The sequence below is a fragment of the Equus caballus genome, chromosome 31 (genome assembly GCF_041296265.1).
Source record: "Equus caballus isolate H_3958 breed thoroughbred chromosome 31, TB-T2T, whole genome shotgun sequence".
In the NCBI taxonomy this organism is placed as follows: domain Eukaryota; kingdom Metazoa; phylum Chordata; class Mammalia; order Perissodactyla; family Equidae; genus Equus; species Equus caballus.
Window position 1 is genome coordinate 13,333,729 of NC_091714.1, and position 21,203 is coordinate 13,354,931.

The window sequence follows — 21,203 nt, forward strand, 5'->3', positions numbered from 1 at the left end:
TTATAATCTTTTTCTCCATTATATGTATTTGCTATGAATTTTATATTTTCAGATATTAAAATTGTCAACACAGCTTTCTTTTGGTTTATATTTGCCTGGCTATCTGTTTCCATCTCTTTTTTTTCTGGTTTTCTTCTTTTAGATAACATATTGCTAAATCTTGCTTTTTTTTTTCTTTTGAGGAAGATTATTCCTGAGATAACTCCTGCCAATCCTCCTCTTTTTTCTGAGGAAGACTGGCCCTGAGCTAACATCCATGCCCATCTCCCTCTACTTTTATGTGTGGGACGCCTGCAACAGCATGGCTTGCCAAGTGGTGCCATGTCCATACCCGGGATCCGAGCCGGCGAACCCCAGGCTGCAGAAGTGAAACGTGTGCACTTAACTGCTGAGCCACCGGGCTGGCCCCTAAATCTTGCTTTTTAGAATAACTTTTATTTTGAAATATAGCATGCATTATCTCAAATATAACATACATTATGAATTAGTGCACGAAACAAATTTGTATAGCTTCATGATTTATTGCAAAGCATCAATTCTTGTAGCTACTACTTGAGTCAAGAAATAGAATACTGTGGAGACCCCAAAATCCCTTCTTGTGCCTCTTCCAATAAACAATCCCTGCTTTCGCCTCAAAGGCACCCACTTTCCTGTCATCTGAGGTCGTTATTTCCTTGCAATCCTTTATGATTTTATGACCCAAGTGTACTTCACTGAACACTATGGTCTAGTTTTGCCTGTTGTATTTTTTTATATAAACAGAATCATAAAGCTTATATTCTTTTGTGTGTGACTTCTTTCTCTCCATGTTATGTGACTGTGGGTACAAGTAGTTTTTCCCTTTTTATTGCCAAGTCGTATTGCTTTGTGTGACATACCACAATTTATTTATCCACTTTCCTGTTGATGGACATTCGGGTTGTTTTTAACATTCGGCTATTATTAATAAAGCTGCTAGAAACATTCTTATGTGTGTTTTCAGTGTACGTGAGCGTGCATATCTGATGAACCGACACCTAAGAGTGAAATTGATGGGACATAGACTATGCGTGTGATGAGCTTTAGCTGGCGCTGTCAAACTGGCTTTTTTTTTTGCCAGACTGGCTGCCCTAATTCACACTCCTAGCAGCAGTGTCTGAGAGTCTTCACTGGCTCGACAATGTGATTGACATTTGGTATTGTCAGTCTTAAAATTTCACGATTTTGGTGAGTGTTTAATGGTGTCTCTTTGCAGTTTTGACTTGCATTTCCCTAACTGTTAATGAGGTTAAGCACCTTTTCACACATATATTGGCTAATTGTCCGCCTTTGTGAAATGGCTGTTGAGTCTTTTCTCATTTATCTCTTAGGTTTTCTGCCTGTTTCTTATTGATTTACAGGAGTTCTTAATACATTCTTGTCTTAACACATTCTTATATTATTCTTAATAAAGCCTTGTCTAGGTTATATGTGTTGTACATATTTTTTCTCAATCAGTTGCTTGGTTTTATACTCTCTAATGTTGTCATTTGGTGAATGGACATTTTTTTTAAAGCTTTTTTTTTTTTTTTTTTTAAAGATTGGCGTCTGGGCTAACAACTGTGGCCAATCTTTTTTTTTTTCCTGCTTTATCTCCCCAAATCCCCCCTGGTACATAGTTGTATATCTTAGTTGCAAATCCTTTTAGTTGTGGCTGAATGGACATTTTTAATTTGAGTGTGTTCCAACTTATCAAGCTTTTCTTTTATGATTAGAACCAATAAGGAAATGACAGTATTTTCAGTAAATGATACCAAGACAATTGGTTATGAATTTAAAAAATGAAACTTGATCTTTATTTGAAACCATAATCAGAATTCAATTTCAAGTAGATTGCAGATATAACACGAAAGGAGGAACAAAAGAAGTTCTAGAAGAAAAGATAGGATAATATCTTCATGACTACAGAATAAAAAAATTAATAGCAAAAGAATCAAAGCACTAACCATGTTCATCTTTACAATCTCCTCTTCCAATTAATAAACATGATATATCCTTTCATTTATTTAGATCTTAGTTTCTTTCAATAATGTTGTATCTATTTCTTCATAAAAGTATTGCATGTCTTTTGTTGGATTCATTCTAACATATGTGGAATTTTATAATGTTGCCATATAGGTGTCTTCTTAAAAATTATATTTTCATGCTCTTTGTTGCTGGTATGTGGAAATATTACGGATTTTTACATATTGTCCTTGTCTCTAGCAATCCTTCTATGTCCACTTTCTGGTTTTAACAATTCATGGAGATATTTTTTCAAATGTAAAATCACATCATCTAGAAATATTGAGTCGATTTCTTATTTTTTGATCATTTTAACTGTCACTATTCTTTTTACCAGAACTTCTGATACAATATTGTTGAAAGACAGTGAGTGCTTTCGTTTATTCCTAATGTTGAAGGAAAAGGTTTCAAAATGTCACCATGGGGCATACTATGAAGGAATTAAGGACCACCTTGTCTACTGAAAATGGCAGATAAGGGCTTCTTTGTTTTGCCCATGGCAGAAGTTTGGGAAGGGCTTGGATGGGCAATTCATCTCTGATCCACATGGTTTCAGCTGGAGTGTTTGGGACAGAGATGTGCTTCCATGGTCTGTTTTTCATCCACGTGTCTGGAGCCTTGGTTTCTCTTTCTCCACATGGAGCTTCATTCTCCTGGGCCTATCCACATGGCTCGGCTTTTTAAAGCATGGCAGTCGCAGAGTAACTGGACTTTGTGAATGTCATGTGTCTTTCCCTAGATCAAGCGTTCTTTCAGATCTAAAATTCTATGAATTTGAGTCCATGGGGTCACATAAGTTGCAATTAGACATATGTAGTTAATTAAAAAACACTTAATCTAAACTTATGGCATACTCAAATTTCAGTACTATAGAGGAAAGAAAAAAATAGATGATTTCTTATTTTTTGTGATGACAGACTTTTACTTTTGAGGTTAGATGAAGTTATCTAGGGCAATGGGAAGATAGCAGGTGCTTACGTAAGTTGAATGTGAGGAGATAGGTGCAAAACAGTGAGTAGGTGAGGTGTCAGAGAGAAAGAGAGTGCGAAATGAAGACAGTGGGTGGGCCACAGGAAGCTGGGCGGACCACAGGAAGCAGGCTGGAAAAAAAAAAAAAAGCCTTTGGCTTTACTTAATTAAAAGCAAGAATAAAACAACCCAAAGACAAATGGAAAATGTCACACGCAAAGTCTATAAAAGGATGGAAACAACAAAAAATAAGCACATATGTGTTCAGAGAAAGGTGAACTGATATGATTGGCTAATTACAATCTACTCTGTAATTTTTATATTATTTCTCAGGACTTCATGCAATAAGATAGTCTAATTAAAAAACAAATAAAAGAGCAAAAAGTTCCTTTTGAAATAAACAGAAAATATTCTTTTGTAAAACTTAGATTTATGGGTTTGCAATTAAAAAATGCTCTATTGAAATCAAAAGAATGTCAAATTAGGGAGACCAAAGGATATTTCAGTCTTTGGTTTCAAGCCAAATAGTGTACTTACATGTTTGTCCACTAGGTGTCTCTTTGCATACATAATATGATTTCAGAGAAAGCTAATCTATTCCTGAAGGTGGTAGTTTACACGGGTTCTGTCAACAATGTCTCAGTTTGGGAATGTTTAAGGATGGCTGTAATTTAATAGTTCTTACTAAAGAATAAATATATATGTCTGGGCTACATCTCTCACTCTTGCTTTAGAAATTTCAGAGACATTAATTCAGAATTGTATGCAGATGCAAAATTCGGGTACTAGCACCAGGGTTGTTGGCCGACTGATACGAACAGAAGCCTTAGATTCAATAGCCTGCCCATTTAGGATTCTGACCAGGAAGTCAGCCCACATTATTTCTGAATGAAGCCTTGGCAAGGATGCTCAGTTCCAAAACAAGCTGCATTTGGCTCTCCAATGTCTCTTTCTAGGAGCTATATTCTTGCTGATCAAATTACCCGGTGGCAGCTGATCTGTAGTCCCACAAGTAGCCCTTTGGGTACAAGGTGCCAGTTATATGAGTCACATAAGACCCCTTCTGAATTATCCAAATTTGGAGTAGTTTACCCACTCCAACTTGTCCTAAAGTAGAGGCAGGGTCAATATAAGTCAACAGATATTTATTAGATGCCTAATGTTTGCCTGGCCCAGAGTGTCTACAAGAATTATTGGACTCATTCATCCTGTAAGCATATAATGAGATTTACTGTTTTCAGAAAAATTAAGCATGCTGCTAAGGAGAATTTGAAAAGATTGTTATAAAAGACAGCACTGCTAATGTGCAAAGGGCCCTGAGCTTGGAGTCTAGAGACCTGAGTTCAGTTCTAGCTTTGTCACTTGCTAGCTGTGTAAACGAGTAGAGCTACCTACTCAGTACGTCAGTTTCTTCATTTATAAAAATGTAGGTAATACCACCTTACAGAGCTGCTGTGAAAACTGAAAACAGTTTACAATAATTCTGCTGAATAGCGTTCTAGGAGCCTCCAAGAGAAGTCACTCTATTCTCGATGAAGACAGCCTTTCCTGTTATTATGCAGGACAGTCCAGCTCCTGATGGTCTCCACTTCTCCTGCCTGATGGGGCCGTGGATCTACCACTCAGAATCATAAGCCCATGACAGTGATATTTCCCAGCGAAAGAGCCAACCAGACAAAGAGGAATTTTGGTTCCAACTCCAGAGCAACGAGTACAAACAGCAGGCAGCTTTTATAGCAGTTTTTCTTTTCCTGGCTTCCTTCCAGCCAGCGATGGCCCTGTGGCAGAGACCACTGCCACATGGGGTATTCCTATTCACTTGTGTGGAAAGAGTGCTCAATGGAAGGTCACTTGGCAAAGCTGAGTTAAGGTGATTGACGGCCTCAGAGCAGCGTGCACTTGGTCCAGATTTCACAAGCAGAAAAATAGACTATCTTCCATAAAGAGAAGATAGATTATTACCCATGTGGAGAAATTTAGGGATGCAGATTGCAGAAAGGTAAGAGCTGTCATCTGCCATTCTTGTCTGGCCCAGTTTAGATCACTGTATCCGCTCTCACCCCCACAGGCTGGGGTGAAGTGAACTTAGGAATCGAGGGTTGTTATGTGGTAGCTGCCATTGTAGGGAACCAGGGTGTGCTTGTGGGGCAGCCTGTAGTGGACCTAATATTTGCTACTTTGCCTAGTAGCTATCAAAGCTTCCTGTGGCCTCATCGTAGGCCTGGAGCCTTTTGTCTACATGATGTAGCATCTTGGGGCTAATACAAACCTTTGAGGAGGCTCCTTGGGTTTAGATCACAAATTTCTTAAGTTGGACCTAAGCACACAGCTAGTTGGGATGTTACAATGACTGGCTCCTAGAAGTTCTTTGCATCTGTCACTGGCCTTGGAGAGGAGGCAGCTGCCATGAAGGTTTTATCTGCGTTGGTCACAAAGCTGCTGCTAGGGTGTGTTTGTGTGTGTGCATCTGTGTGTGTTTGGGGTGTGTGTGTGCAAGTATGTTTTGTGGGGTCCCTGCTTGAACAAATAATTTGAATAGCCACAAGTCAGCGTGCTAGCTCGACTGGATTCTGGAGGTTTGGTGGGAGAAATCACTCACGGGGGCTGGACACCTGGAATCTCAGACAATTGTGGGAACTGAATTAGTCTCATTAGAGATGAGTCCTGGAGCTCTTCTAGCATCTGGTCAAACCCACATGCTGTGAAGGGAAAGCGCTTCAGTTGGGAGCAAGAAGCACAGGGCACATGTGGGCGGTGGCCTGCTATGGTCCCAGAGGGTGATCGACAGAACCCCGCCTGCTTGCCTGAGCCCTAAGGGCACGCTGGGGTGCAGACCATAATCCTTGAAGTTTCAGGTTCTGGAGGCCCACAGAAGGGCAGGAGACTCCAACAGTCTGGAGACGGAAGGGAGCTTTGATCCTCCATAAGGGGCATGGCCAATGGCCATTTGCATTTGGTGCAGCTTTTTCCAGATTGTTCTGGATCTCTTACAGTTTGTCACCTGCTTGTTACTATGGTAAAATGGTTGTTTGGGAGTAGAAATTGACACTATTAGCTTAAAGAAGGGTTTTCTTCCCCCTTAAATTTGTGGATTTTTATGCCTAAGCCTTGATCGTCAAGACTGGCAGCTTATGTGGGAACGCAAGAAGGAAGTGTAAGGAAGAGCCAGTCTCCTCAGCTGATGTATCACAGTACTTTAGTGGTGTTGAAAATGATTTTAATCATCAGAGTTTCTGTTTAAAAAAAGCTGTGTCTCTTAAAACCATCTGTCAGTTCATCCTCAAAGTGGAGAGACAGCAGAAAAGAAATGCAGCAAAATGAGTGGAAAAATTAACCATAAAAAAGAGAAAATAGGGGACCAGCCCAGTGGCGCAGCAGTTAAGTTCACACATCCTGCTTCGTGGCCTGGGGTTTGCTCGTTTGGATCCTGGGTGCGGACCTATGTACCACTTATCAAGCCATGCTATGGCGGGCGTCCCACATATAAAGTAGAGGAAGATAGGCACAGATGTTAGCTCAGGGCCCGTCTTCCTCAACAAAACAAGGAGGATTGGCAGCAGATGTTAGCTCAGGGCTAATCTTCCTCACCAAAAAAAAAGAGAGAGAGCGAGAAGAGAGAAAATAGATCAAAGAGAAAGAATGAGGATTCTTTAAAGCATGTGGGAAATGGATTGGAATCAGAATGACAATAGAGCTTAAATTAGAAAGAAAAAAGTTTGAAAGAATTTGGATAAAACCATTTTTCCTTTTCATAAATTTCCTGGACAAAGTAACACCCCCAGACCATGCCCATCCCATACATCCCTGTGCACATGCTTATGGGAAGGTTCTCTTCCATTTTGCTTCCTCTCTCCTCTGCCTTAATGAGATCTCCTGCTAATTGGCAGAACCAATGGATTATTTCCTGTCCTTTGCTTCTGTATGGTGTGAGCAGAGATGAATTTTCTCTCCTGCTTCCCGTGGCATTGCTGTGTTGGACTGTCATTGACAGAAGGTGCTCGCTTCCAGACAGTTCTCATTGCGAGCTGAGCTTGCACTTTGTTGCTACATGTATTACAGGATTTTTGATGATGGAGACTCCTGCCTTTAGAATGACCAGCGTTTTCTGTTTCCTCTTTAGCTCTAGTTTCTGGATTAAGAATAAGGCAGGTTGCTTGCCTATGGTCACAGAGTTTCCATAAATCCATTTGTTGCTCTGAGAATGTCTTGTCAAATGCTAGCGCTGTAATTTTAAAGATAAGCATATTACACATGCATCTATGGGTTTTAAAAATTTGCGTTCATAGTTATGTTGTTTTCACATGATTCTGTGAAAAAGAATAAACTTAGCTTGTGGTTTGTTTCAACTGGGAAATCATCTCTAAGTCACAATCAATTGTCTTCTTTTGAAAAACCTTTAGAATGTTAGGCTGGTGCTTATTTTCCTGCCTCATTCCAAAGATTATAACGTTTATTGATGAATAATCAGCATTTACTTTTGGATCAGTTGAACCCATAACTCTCTTTAGTGAATTTTTTTCTTAGTTCTTAAAAAAATGCCAATTATACTAGAAACTGCCTTCTCTCTTACATATTGATATTCTTCATTTGTTTTCTGGATTTAAAATGATACAGGACCAGAGTCCGTATTTCTGAACTTAGCTAACTTACTAAACAGTTTCTAAAATAAACTGGTAGAATAAAATTGCATTTTGTTTGTGCCTAAATCAAAATGGGCTGATGCCTCACCAGTGTCTTAGTCAGCTTGTGCTGCTGTAAGAAAATACCGTAAACTGCGTGGCTTAGCAACAACAGAAATTTATTTCTCACACTTCTGGAGGCTGGAAGTCCGAAATCACGGTGCCAGCGTAGCCGTTTTCTGGTGGGAGGCCTCTTCTGGGTGGCGGATGGCTGATTTCTCCTTGTATCTTCACATGGTGGAAAGAGACTGAGCTAGGCTCTCACTTCTTATAAGGCACTAATCGCATTTATGAAGGCTCTACCCTCACGACCTAGTTAACTCCTCAAAGCCCCGCCTTCAGATACCATCACACTGGGAATTAGATTTCAGCATATGAATTTTGGGGGACACAAACCTTCAGTTCATAACAGCCAGTATATATTAAGGAAAACCTCTTTTGAAATTAACTTTATGATTCACTCGGTAATGAAATGTGTTTTCCACTTTTCAGTTACAGACTTCATCAGAAATATATTTTACTCCACTTCACAAACAAAAAATTATTAATGATCTCATCATTTTGGCTAGATGTCATGTTGTGGTATGTTAAGGAATGGTTCTTTAAAGGAGGTAACTGTGTCAAATATACTGGGAAAACTGTTCCTTTCAGCTCTGAAACAAGGTACCAAAAATGTCTCTAGGACAGCTGGTTAGGGAGTTTCATCAGCCTTGAAGGATGAAAGCCATTTCATCTGATGGAACCTGTTATCACACTTGCTCAAACTCTTTCTTTGTGTGCTAATTCCATTAGGAAGGATAGTTTTCTATAACAAAGCTATTTCCAGGTAATTGCTCCCATTCTAGGTAATTGCTACCACTTACTGAGCATGCACTGTGCCTACATGTTTCCCGTATGATATTTCATTTAATTCTCCCCCAAACCCTACGAGTTGGTTTTTATTATTTCTGTCTAAAAGATGAGGTATCTGCTATTCAGGGAAAATAAGTGATTTTCATAAGTTTCCACATTTAATGAGTGGCAGAGTGAAAGCTGTTTTACTCTAATCCATATGTGTGCAGTAGTTTTAAAACTTTTTTTTCAGTTTTGTACCCATAAAATAATTTGCAAACCCTATGTACTCTATTACACTTTAAATTGTCACCTAGAGATTTTATTGTATGTTTAAATAGGTGCAATTGATGTAACTTCTGGCATATTATAAATCTTAATAGTAAAAATGTTACATTTCGGGACTGGCCTGGTGGTGCAGCGGTTAAGTCCGCACGTTCCGCTTCTCAGCGGCCTGGGGTTCGCCGGATCGGATCCCGGGTGTGGGCATGGCACTGCTTGGCAAAAGCCATGCTGTGGTAGGCGTCCCATATGTATAAAGTAGAGGAAGATGGGCATGTATGTTAGCTCAGGGCCAGTCTTCCTCAGCAAAAGGGGGAGGATAGGTAATAGTTAGCTCAGGGCTAATCTTCCAAAAAAAAATAAAAGATTACATTTCTCTTTAACTATAACTTATGCAACACACATATCATTTTTTTTAAGTGTCTTTTGAGTTTTAAATTTTACATTGTTCTGTTTTTTTCCTGGAACTCTTATTTTCATTCCATTATTCCATGGATTTTTATACAATTATCTAATATTTTTATGCTTGAAAAGCTTTTACTGATAATTCTATCATATGTTTCAGCAAAAAAATATGTATTGAAGCCAAAATTCATGTTAAATTTTTTGGGTGACATAATTCTTTAAGCCATAAAAGATTTCATTTGGAGTGGGTTATCATTACAAATACTATTGGTACATAATTTAACATATAGCATGACTATGTTACATGTTTTGACAAATAATGGTTAATACAAGAGGTAAATATTTTTATTGACAATGCCTTGTTTAATGAGGTAGACAAGGCATTCCCCTAGTTATGGAACATATCCATGGATGAATATTATTTATTGCTAGAATGAGAGAGAGTTCAGAACCAATTTTAATATTATTTTTGGCTTTTATTTTGGCTTGTATATATGCAAGCACTGAAAACTATTTTTCACATAAATAAATAGGTGAGAGTGGAGCATTTTTTGAACTTTTTCCAAGAATATGCCAAATACCAGACAGTGGTCTATCACAACTTCTTTTAATCATTAACAGCCAATTAAAATAGATTTTTCTTTAATTTTGTTGAAAGCAGAGAATAGGAAATCTCTTGATTTGTGAAAGTTATTTGTTATCCTGCCATTAGGGTCTTATACACTTTTAATTCCCAGGAATTATGCAAAAATCCTTTATCAAGATGTATCAAATAACTACTACTTCTTCCTTCAACTCTCTCACTTAGAGTCTTAAACTGATATTCTCAGAAAGGGTTGGGAATATGGAAAAATTATTACTTTTAAGACACCCTTGCCAGCATCATTATTATTTTCCATAAGCTGCTTTTATTGTGTGCTTTACACATATTTTTGTCAACATCTTGGAGCTACATATTTAGCTTTTCAGTATATAGATGCCATATGATGTATAACATGGTTAGCTGAGCTGGTTCTCATTGTCCAAACAAAAAGCAAATGTATTTACATGGCTCTCCATGACCACCATTTCAATTCCTAATTCCTCTGGATTATGGCTATGTGCTTTGTATGGAAGAGGAGAAACAAGAGTTGAGCTGAGATTATTTTGATGATTCTTCTGCCCCAAGTTATTTGAATCATTTTGGTGAAATTTTAGATTTCATATATGTCAACTACTTCAAGAAATAAAGTATCGAAACTCCAAAATCATTAAGTGAATACACACATATAGCCTCCACAAAGGTACACCATCCAGAGGTCCCCTTTCTCATTCACCCCTGCTTGAACCACTGATTCCATATTATTTCTATCCTTTTTTCTTTTTTTTTTGCTGGGAAAGATTCACCCTGAGCTAACATCTGTTGCCAATCTTCTTCTCCCTTTTTTTCCTCTCCAAAGCCCCAGTACCTCATTATATATTCTAGTGGTAACTCCTTCTAGTTCTTCTATGTGGGCCACCACCACAGCATGGCTACTGACAGACAAGTGGTGTAGTTCTGTGCCCAGGCTGCTGAAATGCAGTGTGTCAAACTTTAACCACTAGGCCATCAGGGCTGGCTCCCATTTGCTCTTTGATTCGGGAAGTCTGACATCAACAGTTTCATTTCCTTATCTTGCAGATGAAGAGGGAGATTTCTAATGGGATATTCATGATGGCAATATTGCACGGAACAAACAAATTTGGAATTCATATGTTGTCTTCATAGAAACTTACATAGTGTTTAGTGCTTATATTGTTTGTATTTTTAATTCATTTACTCAAGAAATGTCTACTTAATCACCTGTATACAGAGACTGAGGATACAGCAGTAAACAAGTGAACAAGATAAGACACAGGGCCTGCCCTCAGGTAGGTTATACTATAGTGGGGAGGCAGATGTTAAAGAACAAATTACAAAATTAATAATTCAGTACAATTATGAGAACTTCTATGAGTAAAAGATAAGGTGCTATGAGACCACATGAAAGGGGATTGATCTCTCATAAGGATAAGAATAAGAAAGGGACAGCTTTCTTAACTAAATGACATTTGGTCTGAGGGCTGAAAGATTAGACAGTATAAGCCGTCCTGAGTGGGGGCTGTTGAAGAACAGTATGCACGAAAGTTCTAAGATTGGTAGGAACCTGTTGAAGGAATTTTAAAGAAAGCCAGTGAGTCAGGAAGATGGAAAGGAGGAGACATGGAAATGATTCAAGATGGCGCTGGAGAGGAGGCAGAAGCCAGGTAGTACAAAGCCTTCCTTGTAGAAGATTTTCATGATTTTGGTCTTTATCTCAACACCAATGACCACTGTAGAGATTTAAGGAAAGAGATGAATAGTCAGATGTACATTGAAAAAAAAGCTGAGACATAAAGCTAGGAGTTCCTGCAGTGGTCCAAGAGAGAGGTGCTATTGCCTTGGACTAGGGTGGTAGCAAGAGATATAGACAGAGTGGACACACCTGAGAGGTCTTTAGGAGGTAAAGAGGTACAATACATACATGAGAAATATTCCTCAAGATCCAAGGAAGGCTTGATATCAGTGACTAGAGCAGTATATTTTTTCCCTTTGTCTGCCATCACCTCCTGTCAATTCCATGCTTGTTTTACTATTAGAAAGCTGACTGAGTAAAGGGGTTCGGAATTCCACTGAAATGATAAAGTTGTCTGATGATGCGATCTATTAGTTTCAAAAATCATTTTGACAACTCTTGCTAAGCTGTGTGCTTTACTGGGCTGGGCCCTAGGGCATGAAGAACACAGTGTCTCGGCCTGTACTTTTGACATTCTCATTGTCCAACCAGGGAGATCTATCTGCAGCATCATGGTACAATATCACAGCCAGGAAGGAGTTAGTTATGAACAACCCCTGTGGGAGACTTTGGGGGAGCCAGGATGGTGCTGTGGTGGTTAAGAGAGCAGATTCTGGAGTCTGGGTTTGAATGTGGAAATATCCATTTACTAACTTCCTCATCTAAATTGCCTAAATTGCCTCATCTAAGACATGGGACTAATAATAGTAAGTTATTCATAGGTGGTTCTAATAATCGTATTGCATGACATGTGAAAATCATCAATTGGCCGGGCACGTAGTAACTGCTTAATAAATGCAATAAATTTAGCAATTATATTATTACAGGGGAAGAGCCAGTTAGCCATCTGGGTAGAGTCAGAAAAGGTTACACAGTGATGCTTTATATCACATTTAAAGGGTGTATATAGTTGACCTTTAAGAAATGCATGCTTAAAGAATGAATATGTTTTATGACAATAAGATAATTTATTGAGCATTTATTCCATATTAGGCTCTGCTATGAGCATTATGAAGATATTTTCTTACTTAATTCTTATCTGACCCTAAAGGAAATACTATTATTAGGTCCATTTCATAGATGAGAGTCCTGAGGCCCCAAAACGTTAGTTACTTGCCCAAGATGACACAGTAAATCGCCAAGCTGGGACTTTAAATCCAGTCCAGACCAACCAAAGCTTTGTTCTTGACTCCTACTTGTTCTACAGGATTCTCTACCTAAAGTGCTTCTGACTTCAAGCTAGCTTTTCCTTATTAGGTATTCACTCAGTCAGATGGATACCAAAAATACATTGCTATAAGCAGTCAATAAGATATTTACAGTGTTTTATCTGAACATTTTTATTTTACAAATAAATACTTATTATAGAAAATAAATACATAAAGGAGTAAAATATAAATTACTGGTTTCTTCAACTCTCATACATAATTATTGTACATATTTTGCTGTAAATATCTTCAGACATTTTCCCCCAATGTATTGATATATAAGTTGGATGTATATAAACCTATATTTTTATGATAAAAATGAATGGGGTCACACTGCTCATGGTTTTACTACTTTTTCGTTAAGGATGTATTGTAAAACTCTTTACCTGTTTGGTACGGTCATGCTTAGTGTAGTTGATGGCACTTGGGAAAGACTCAGCAAATGCCAGTGGCCATTGTGATTGTGATTGTCATCAACATCATCATCTTGATAAATTGCCCTCTAGAAATGCTGTAATAATTTGACATCCCAACAACAACAAATTATTCTTTTCAACACACCTCCACCAAACTTGGCGTCTATCACTTAATTTTTGTGTGTGCCAGTCTTGAAGATTAAAAACGGAATCATGTTGTTTTATTTTGAACTAATTTTATTACTAATGAGGTTAAACATTAGTCATTTTTATTTTTTGAATTTTCCTTCACTTGTTATTCTGTTAGTTTGCTTATTATTTTCTTATTGGTGTGTAAGAACTCTTTTATATTATGATTCTTTTTTTTTCTTGATTTTATTTTTTCCTTTTTCTCCCCAAAACCCCCCGGTACATAGTTGTATATTCTTCGTTGTGGGTCCTTCTAGTTGTGGCATGTGGGACGCCACCCCAGCGTGGTTTGATGAGCAGTGCCATGTCCGCGCCCAGGATTCGAACCAATGAAACACTGGGCCGCCTGCAGCAGAGCGCGCGAACTTAACCACTCGGCCACGGGGCCCACCCCCTATATTATGATTCTTATATATGAAGCGTATATTTCAAATATTTTCACTAGGTTGTGATTTGATTTTTTATTTAGGTTTTAGTGTATTTTTTAAAATAAATAAATAAGTTAAAAACTAAATAATTAAATGCATCAGTCTTTTTTATTGTAGCTTTTCTCTTGGGCATTTTACAAATAACTATTTTATTCATATCTATGTAATATAACTATGGCATTTTTGACATTAATAAGGGGTACCTATTCTTCAAAATTTGGGAACCATTGGTGTAAGAAATAAAAAGTCATATGGAGTATGGATCTGTGTTTGTGGTACCACTGGTAAATTGAAAGACTCTCTGCTTTGGGGAGAGTTTCAGTGGCTTGTGGATGTTTAACAAGTTTCTTGCTTGTCAACATCTGAAAATATGAGATTTTTTCCTTTTTGTTTTCATCTGCTTTTCTTGAAACCACAGAACGTCTTGTTTTTCAGGTAATCCACTACAAAGTGCAATACATCAAAAAGGGCTCAGCTTCATATTAAAGTTGGGACTTCTGGGGCAGAGGGATTAGTTACATTTTTGAAATTGTTTACATTCCATCAGAATAATAGTAACAGATCAAATATTTCCATACCTTACATTGCATTGTTCATCATGAGGAGGAAAATATTTTCACTTTTCAAAGATGTATGTTTATCTATAATACAATTTAAGTATGTAAATAATATACATGTTTTGCTATAGACTTGAAAGAATACTGACAAATGTGCAGAAGAAATTCTGGCTTACTTTATGAACTCAGTTTTAAACAGTTGGCTTACTGAGTTCTGCATTAAAAGGCCATTTAATGAATTGCTTTTATTGTGAAATTCATCAGTCAAAATAGAAATGCCTTTTCCTCTGTCAGAGAGATATACACTGTTATGAACATTTGCATCTCACATTTAACTGAAAATCTTTTTTCTCTTCTAGCTTTTGTTTTTGCCCATTTGACATCATACATGGCTACTGATGGCAATGTTCTTGTAAGTACCCTTTGGAACACCTCAGACTTTAGATATTAATTATCAGTTTGATGAATGAGTGAAAAAGTAGACAAGTGGATTTTAAGTTTGGCCAGCTATTTATTGTCCTCCATTTCACTAGCCACAGTGGAATTAAGTGATCTTTTTACTAGATCATTCTAATGACCACCAAGCATTAGTGTAAGACTCCTAGCTATTTACTTTTAAAAATCAAGAAACATAACTCCGATTTTAATGTACTGTATATAAATTATCTGTGTTTTACATTAACTATGGTACTAGTGCAACCTCTCACGTCAAGGCAGGTTGTAGTAACAGTAATGGAGAAATTGAGTGAACTAGACAGTTTCTGGAAGGGACACCTTACTGAAAAGCAGGGCAGCTGGTTAATTCTCTGCTAGCTTTTTTAACACTTTCATGTCCCGGAAATAGAGAAGGCAACGTGAGCACTTTAATTCTGATGCTAATTCTAAATGAGGAAAAGCTTGCTAGTGATGAAAAGTGGTGGGAACTTTGGGAAACAGGACTGCAGCAAACTGGAAATGAAACCACAAATTACAGTCAGTTATATACCCTCGAAGTTCACCATCTAAAACTTGCGGAAAAGGCAAGCGTTATCCCTTGGCATGAATGGGTGGGTGGTGTTTGATGATAGAAATGTGAATAATCACAATGAAGATAAAGAAGAGAAACAACTAAGAATAAATGTGGCCTCAATGAAAGACTTTTGCTAGGATTAGATGTAAAGACATATGTATAGGATGTTAAAGGAGGGTCCTGTGGTCAAGGGCAAAAACAAATGGATATTGTAGATCTGTAAAAATAGAGCCAGGAAGACAGGTTCAGAGGTTCCAAAGTTTATGAAAAATTGTAAAAAGAAAAAGTTCGTGTGATTATAAGCACATGTGTATGTGTTATATGGAACAAAGAAATGAAAAGGAAGAAGTAGAATTTTTTTACCCTTGAGGATGGTAATGCCGTTTTTATTTCTTACATTGCTTCACCTTTTCCACTGAAAGAATGTCGTCTCCAACTGGAATCAGTTCATGTTACATGCTTAAGAAGAAATGGAAATTAAGATAATTAGAGAGCACCTAAGCACTTTACATTAGTAAATTCATTCATTCATTGAAACATTCATTTGATGTTCACTAATTGCTTCTGACTCAATCGTGCATCAGCCACTGTACAAGATAAGAACTGGAGATTTAATCGTGACTCGAAAGAAGTTAAAATCTCCACATTTTAAAAAGGGTATAATCCTGGATATTAGAACAAAGATTTCAGATGTGATTCTCAAAAGACTATCATCCATACAAAGACATATCCATATAATTCCCAATCTGGAGCTGTTAGCACCGTAATATGTAGCCTGGGTCCCCTTGGAGCTGGGCACAAGTGGATTCTGTTCTCACTGGTGGGACCTCTGGCTATTTATGGTCTTTCTCATTTCATGAGCCATCCTCCCCTCCAACACTCAGTCAGCCCAGCTCTCCTTTTGTGTTTATTTACCTGTTCCTTTTGTCTCACAGTGATCAGCCGTACTGCTTAATGCCTCTCTTAAGCATTTCTTCAGCTGCTTTTCAGTGGTTACCCTACTTTATCTTTCCGTTCAGAGAATTAGTTCAATTTTCTGCTGTCATTTGTTCTCTAAATAAAATGTAGCACAGGAGACCTATTTTTATGCTAGGTAGCTTCAGTAGGCTTGGCACATTTGACCTAATCACATCCCGAATTACACTTCATTTCCAGTAAACTAACGTTTATTGAGCTGTGTGCGCTGAGCACTCTGCTTGGCACTGAGGTACGAAGATGAGGAGCTTACCATGTCGGGGGAAGAGTCACACTTTTAAGGCACTTCATTGATCCTGACCTGATAGTTGTCATTGAGGTTGGCTTGGTAAATGATGCTAATAAAACTCTCCAAGAAAGTAGATTCTGAGCATTTGAAGTCTTATGTATATGCTGGAATAACATTGCTCTCTTTTGTTAAGCTGAGTTGTTTGTTATCTGATAGTATTCTTTTTTCTTCTCTGAAGGGAAGCAGCAGAATTTTCAAAGCTAAAGCTTCACAGAGAAGCAAAAATATTAACTCATCAAGCTCTGTTGGTTTTACCTCCTATATATTTCTCCCCCGTCACAGACCCAACACTTGCCCTTCCCTCCGCTCTCTGGGCTCTTTGCCTCTGCCCCTGCCTGCCTCCAATCCATTTGCCACACAACGGCCAGAGCGAATTTTCTTAAATGCAAATCTGATTGTGCCGCTCACCAGCTGGCATCTGTGTAATGAGTTCCGATCGGCTTTCAGATAAACTTCGTACTTTCAGACATAACTTACAAGGCCCTGCATGAGGTGACTTTGACACTCCAAATGTGGATCTCTCCCCACACTCTGTGGTCGATGCCTGCTGGACTGCACCCGCATCCTGTATCAGAGTCTCTTGTGCTCAGGTCTTTATCTTTCAGGTCTTTGTTTTTATCAACTCATGGGGTGCCTTCCCTGACTCCCCACTTCTGGGTAAGTGGCATAATGGGGTACATTATAGCACATATGTGCAGATTCCATTGTCTTCATCCAATCCTCTATCTTCTGTATTTGCTTGGAAACTGTGTGAGAGCCTGCTTACTGTTGAATCTCTGGTCCTTGGCACCGAGTATTTGTGCCATAACTGGTGGTTGAATAAACAAAAGCCATAATTTGCCAAATTGTGGCTTGAAAGAAAGAATTAGCATATCACCTTTAGGGTCTGGGTGATAGCTTGCTGGGAAATCTTCAACATGATTAGATTTGGTAAAAATCCCTAAACATCTCTAAGAATCCATTTGTGTAGTCCTCGATATTTATAAGGCTTGTGGAACATTGCTGAGGTCATAACAAAGTATTATACACTGAATCAGTGTGGCTTAGTTTTCTTTGATGATTAGTTTCTCACTGAATAAATAAATAGAAAGATAAATAAGTAGATAAATAAATAAATAAATAATGACTAGCATATGTGAATTTTAAAGACTTGATAAAAAATTTCTCTGGTCCCAGATTTTAGTAACAATGTTTTAACTAAGGAGAGAAAACAGCCTTAATTTAAAGATGACAAGGCTCAGAGAGAATGTGACATATCGTATCTTTTCCCATTGTGCATAGTTTTTTTACCTAAGACTTCTGAGATTTATTACTTTCAGGGATGGTTCTGGTGGGAAAGAAATGTCAGAATTATCTTAGCTCAAAACTTTATGACAGTGTTTTCTCAAGAATTCTTTTAAATAAAATTCTTTCATTGCATATTGCCTGAAAATACAATGTCTAGTGAAAACTTTTTTCTGAAACAAAAGTCTCGGCATCTAAGTCAGGCTGACTTTGCCCTGTTTTCATACTGATGAGGACCAGCTCAGTGACTATGAATGGACACTTGCTTCTGGCACTGCCAACTGTCTGGGGAATAGATTGCTGGGTAGGGACTTGTTAGCTACCAGTGGAAAAATTCTGTCCCTTCTCCCAGCCCCCGTCCTCCTCTTAATGCATTCCTATTTCTTGGGTTCCAGATTCTTAGTATTTGGAGGATATGGTTAAAACAGGATGCTGGAGAAAGTTACTGTGGTTTTTGAGGAAATAGTACTTTAGACAGAAGCAGATGTTTATTTAGAACGAGTCCATTTTACCTTTAAGGAAATACCAAAGGTCAACTCTCCAAGTGGGTTCAAATTTAGTGTCAGCCAATCCCAGGGGCTTTTCTCTGTGTATCTGCCTCTGTGGAGGTAAGAAAGGTGTTGGAGCAACTTTCATGCTGCTTAATTCCGCTGATGTTATTGGTGTTCAGCTCTGAGTAATCAAGCGGTGGATGGCTTTCCAGATATTTGGTAAGTCTCCACTTCGGCCGGTCACTACCAGTAGGACATCATAGGAAGTAAAAATTGATATGACACAGTTAATCTTTTGGTAAACATGTATTAAGTGCTCTCTGTGTATCAGGCACTGGGCTAGGTTTTGAAGTCATGACGTGTTCAAGACCATCAGTTCTGTCTTGAAGTCTTGGCCAATCATTGACTCTAAACAGAGTTGTCGTCATTCAACTACAGAGCTAATAAAAGAAATGTGATGAAGTAAAAAGTGACATGAACAGAGGAATGATTGAGTAGATGTGTGGGAAATGGGAAAAGGCCTCTTTGAGATTACTCACAGGTTATGGGCTGGACCATCGGGTGGATAGTGTTACCACCATGTATGTACCACACAGATATATAGACAGATAAATTATAATGTCCATTTAAGACGCATCAGCAAAACGTGGGAATACAGAAGACAGAAGAAGCAGAATAGCAGAGTTAAACGATATGCTCCAGAATCCCAGTCGGACTGGCCTGGGTCCCATTCTTGCCTCTGCTACTATTTATGTGTGATCTGAGGGGAAGTTACTTAACCAGACCAAGATGAAGTTCCTCATTTGTGAAAAGGAAGATGAAAATAGTACCTCTCATGAAGATATTTGGGAGATAATATAAATCAATTATTATAGTGACTACAAATAAATAACACTGAGTGAATATAGGATTCTTATAAGAGCTAAGTGCCTTGTAAAGTTAGAGACAGCTTCATGATGGAGATGGCTTGTGACCTGGGTCTGAAAGGATGAGTCAGATTTAACCAGATGGAAAATGAGGGAAAGGAGTAAAGTATTCAAAAGTGTGAATGTGTTAAAGTGCCTGACATTTCTTCAGAATAAAAAAGAATTTAAGGTGCCAGAAGAGGAAACAGACAGATGTCTTGGTGGTATATTGAGGTTACTATGGGAAGAGACTCACTTGTCATTTGGATTACGATCTTAAGATGGAATCTTAGAAAGGAGATGACTGCCTTCCATTCAGTAATGGTCCGGGGAGTTCACACTTTGACACTGCTCTGCTGAAAACATAGAGCAATGAAAGACAAAGAGAAACATAGAACACCAAAAAAGCACAGCTAGGCTCAAAAATACAACAGTCATCTCTGTGAGTCAGAAATGAAAAGCAGCGAGCATGCCTGAAGCTCTGGGCCTGTTGGGCACCTTGTCTGGAGGCAGGAAGAAGATTGCCTTCTGCCCCAGTTTAAAGGGGTAACAATTCTCCACTAAATGTGAGAAGAGCTACATTCACTTTTTTCCCCCAGGCATAGTCTCTCTCTCTCTCTTTGTTCTTTTTTTGGTGAGGAAGATTCACCCTGAGCTAACATCTGTTGCCAATCTTCCTCCACTTTATAGGTGGGTCACTGGCATGGCATGGCTGATGAATGGTGTAGATCCATGCCTGAGATCAGAACCCATGAAGCCCAGGCTGCTGAAGTGGAGTGTGCCAAACTTAACACTAAGCCATAGTGCCAACCCCCCACCCCTGGCCTTTTCTTTTAATTGGAGAATAATTGAAATACAATATCCTATTAGTTTCAAGTACACATCATAGTGATTTGATATTTATATACATTACAAAATGATCACCATGATAAATCTAGATACCATCTGTCACCGTGCAAAGTTATTACAATATTATTGACTATATTCCTTATGCTGCACATTATATCCCCATGACTTATTTATTTTATAACTAGAAGTTTGTGCTTCTTCATCCCCTTCAACTCTTTCACTTGCCCCTCAATCCATCCCTGCTCTAGTGTCCACTCGTTTGTTTCCTGTATCTATGAGTCTGTTTCTGTTCGGTTTTGTTTTTTCATTTGTTTTGCTTTTTAGATTCTATAAATAAGTGAAATCATATGGTATTTGTCTTTCTCTGTCTGACTTATGTCACTTAACATAATGCTCTCTAGGTCTGTTCATGTTGTTGCAAATGGCAAGATTTCATTCTTTTTTATGGCTGAGTAATATTCCATTGCATATATACACACCATATCTTCTTTATCCATTCATCTATTGATGGACACTTAGATTGTTTCCATATCTTGGCTATTGTAAATAATGCTGCAATGAACAGAGAGGTACACCTATCTCTTTGAATCAATGTTTTTGTTTTCTTTGAATAAATATTCAGATGTGGAATTGCTGAATTGTTTGCTTCTTGATGATAATGGGGGCTTCTTGATGATAATGGGGGCTTCCCCACTTGTGAAAGGGGCTAAAGATAAAAGGAAAAACAGTTGCCAAACCACTGTCTGGGGTTACACAGTTAGTCGAAGGCCTAGGAAAGGAGGCAATAGGGACACAGTGTCAAAACCAGGAAATGAACCTAGTCACCAGCTGAATTAGCCACTGGATATCAAATTCTCCATAACTGCCTCAGAACGTGATTGTAGGACTGATTCCACACCAAGTGGAGGCAACCTCCAAACTACTAAAGAGGGAGTCATGAGCACAACAGAGGAGATGGGGAGAGAGAAAGAGATTCTGTAAACTTAAATTCTAAAATAGATTGAAAAATGCTAAGAAAGGAAGCCTATAGAATAAAAAATTGGATGATATCTCTATTTTATGTGAAATCAATTTTTAAAAGC

At 38.2% G+C, this 21,203-nt stretch overlaps 1 protein-coding gene across 7 annotated transcripts in view; it reads left to right on the forward strand.

Annotated features, from left to right (window-relative positions):
• IPCEF1 (interaction protein for cytohesin exchange factors 1) overlaps positions 1-21,203 on the forward strand; it is a 171,897-nt gene that overhangs the window by 71,729 nt on the left and 78,965 nt on the right. For all 7 annotated transcript variants that reach the window (XM_005608172.4, XM_023632939.2, XM_005608171.4 and 4 more), the window contains one exon: positions 14,679-14,731. In XM_005608172.4, coding sequence (XP_005608229.1) covers positions 14,708-14,731 — 24 coding nt within the window. In that variant the 5' untranslated portion in view covers positions 14,679-14,707. The remainder of the gene's footprint in view (positions 1-14,678; positions 14,732-21,203) is intronic.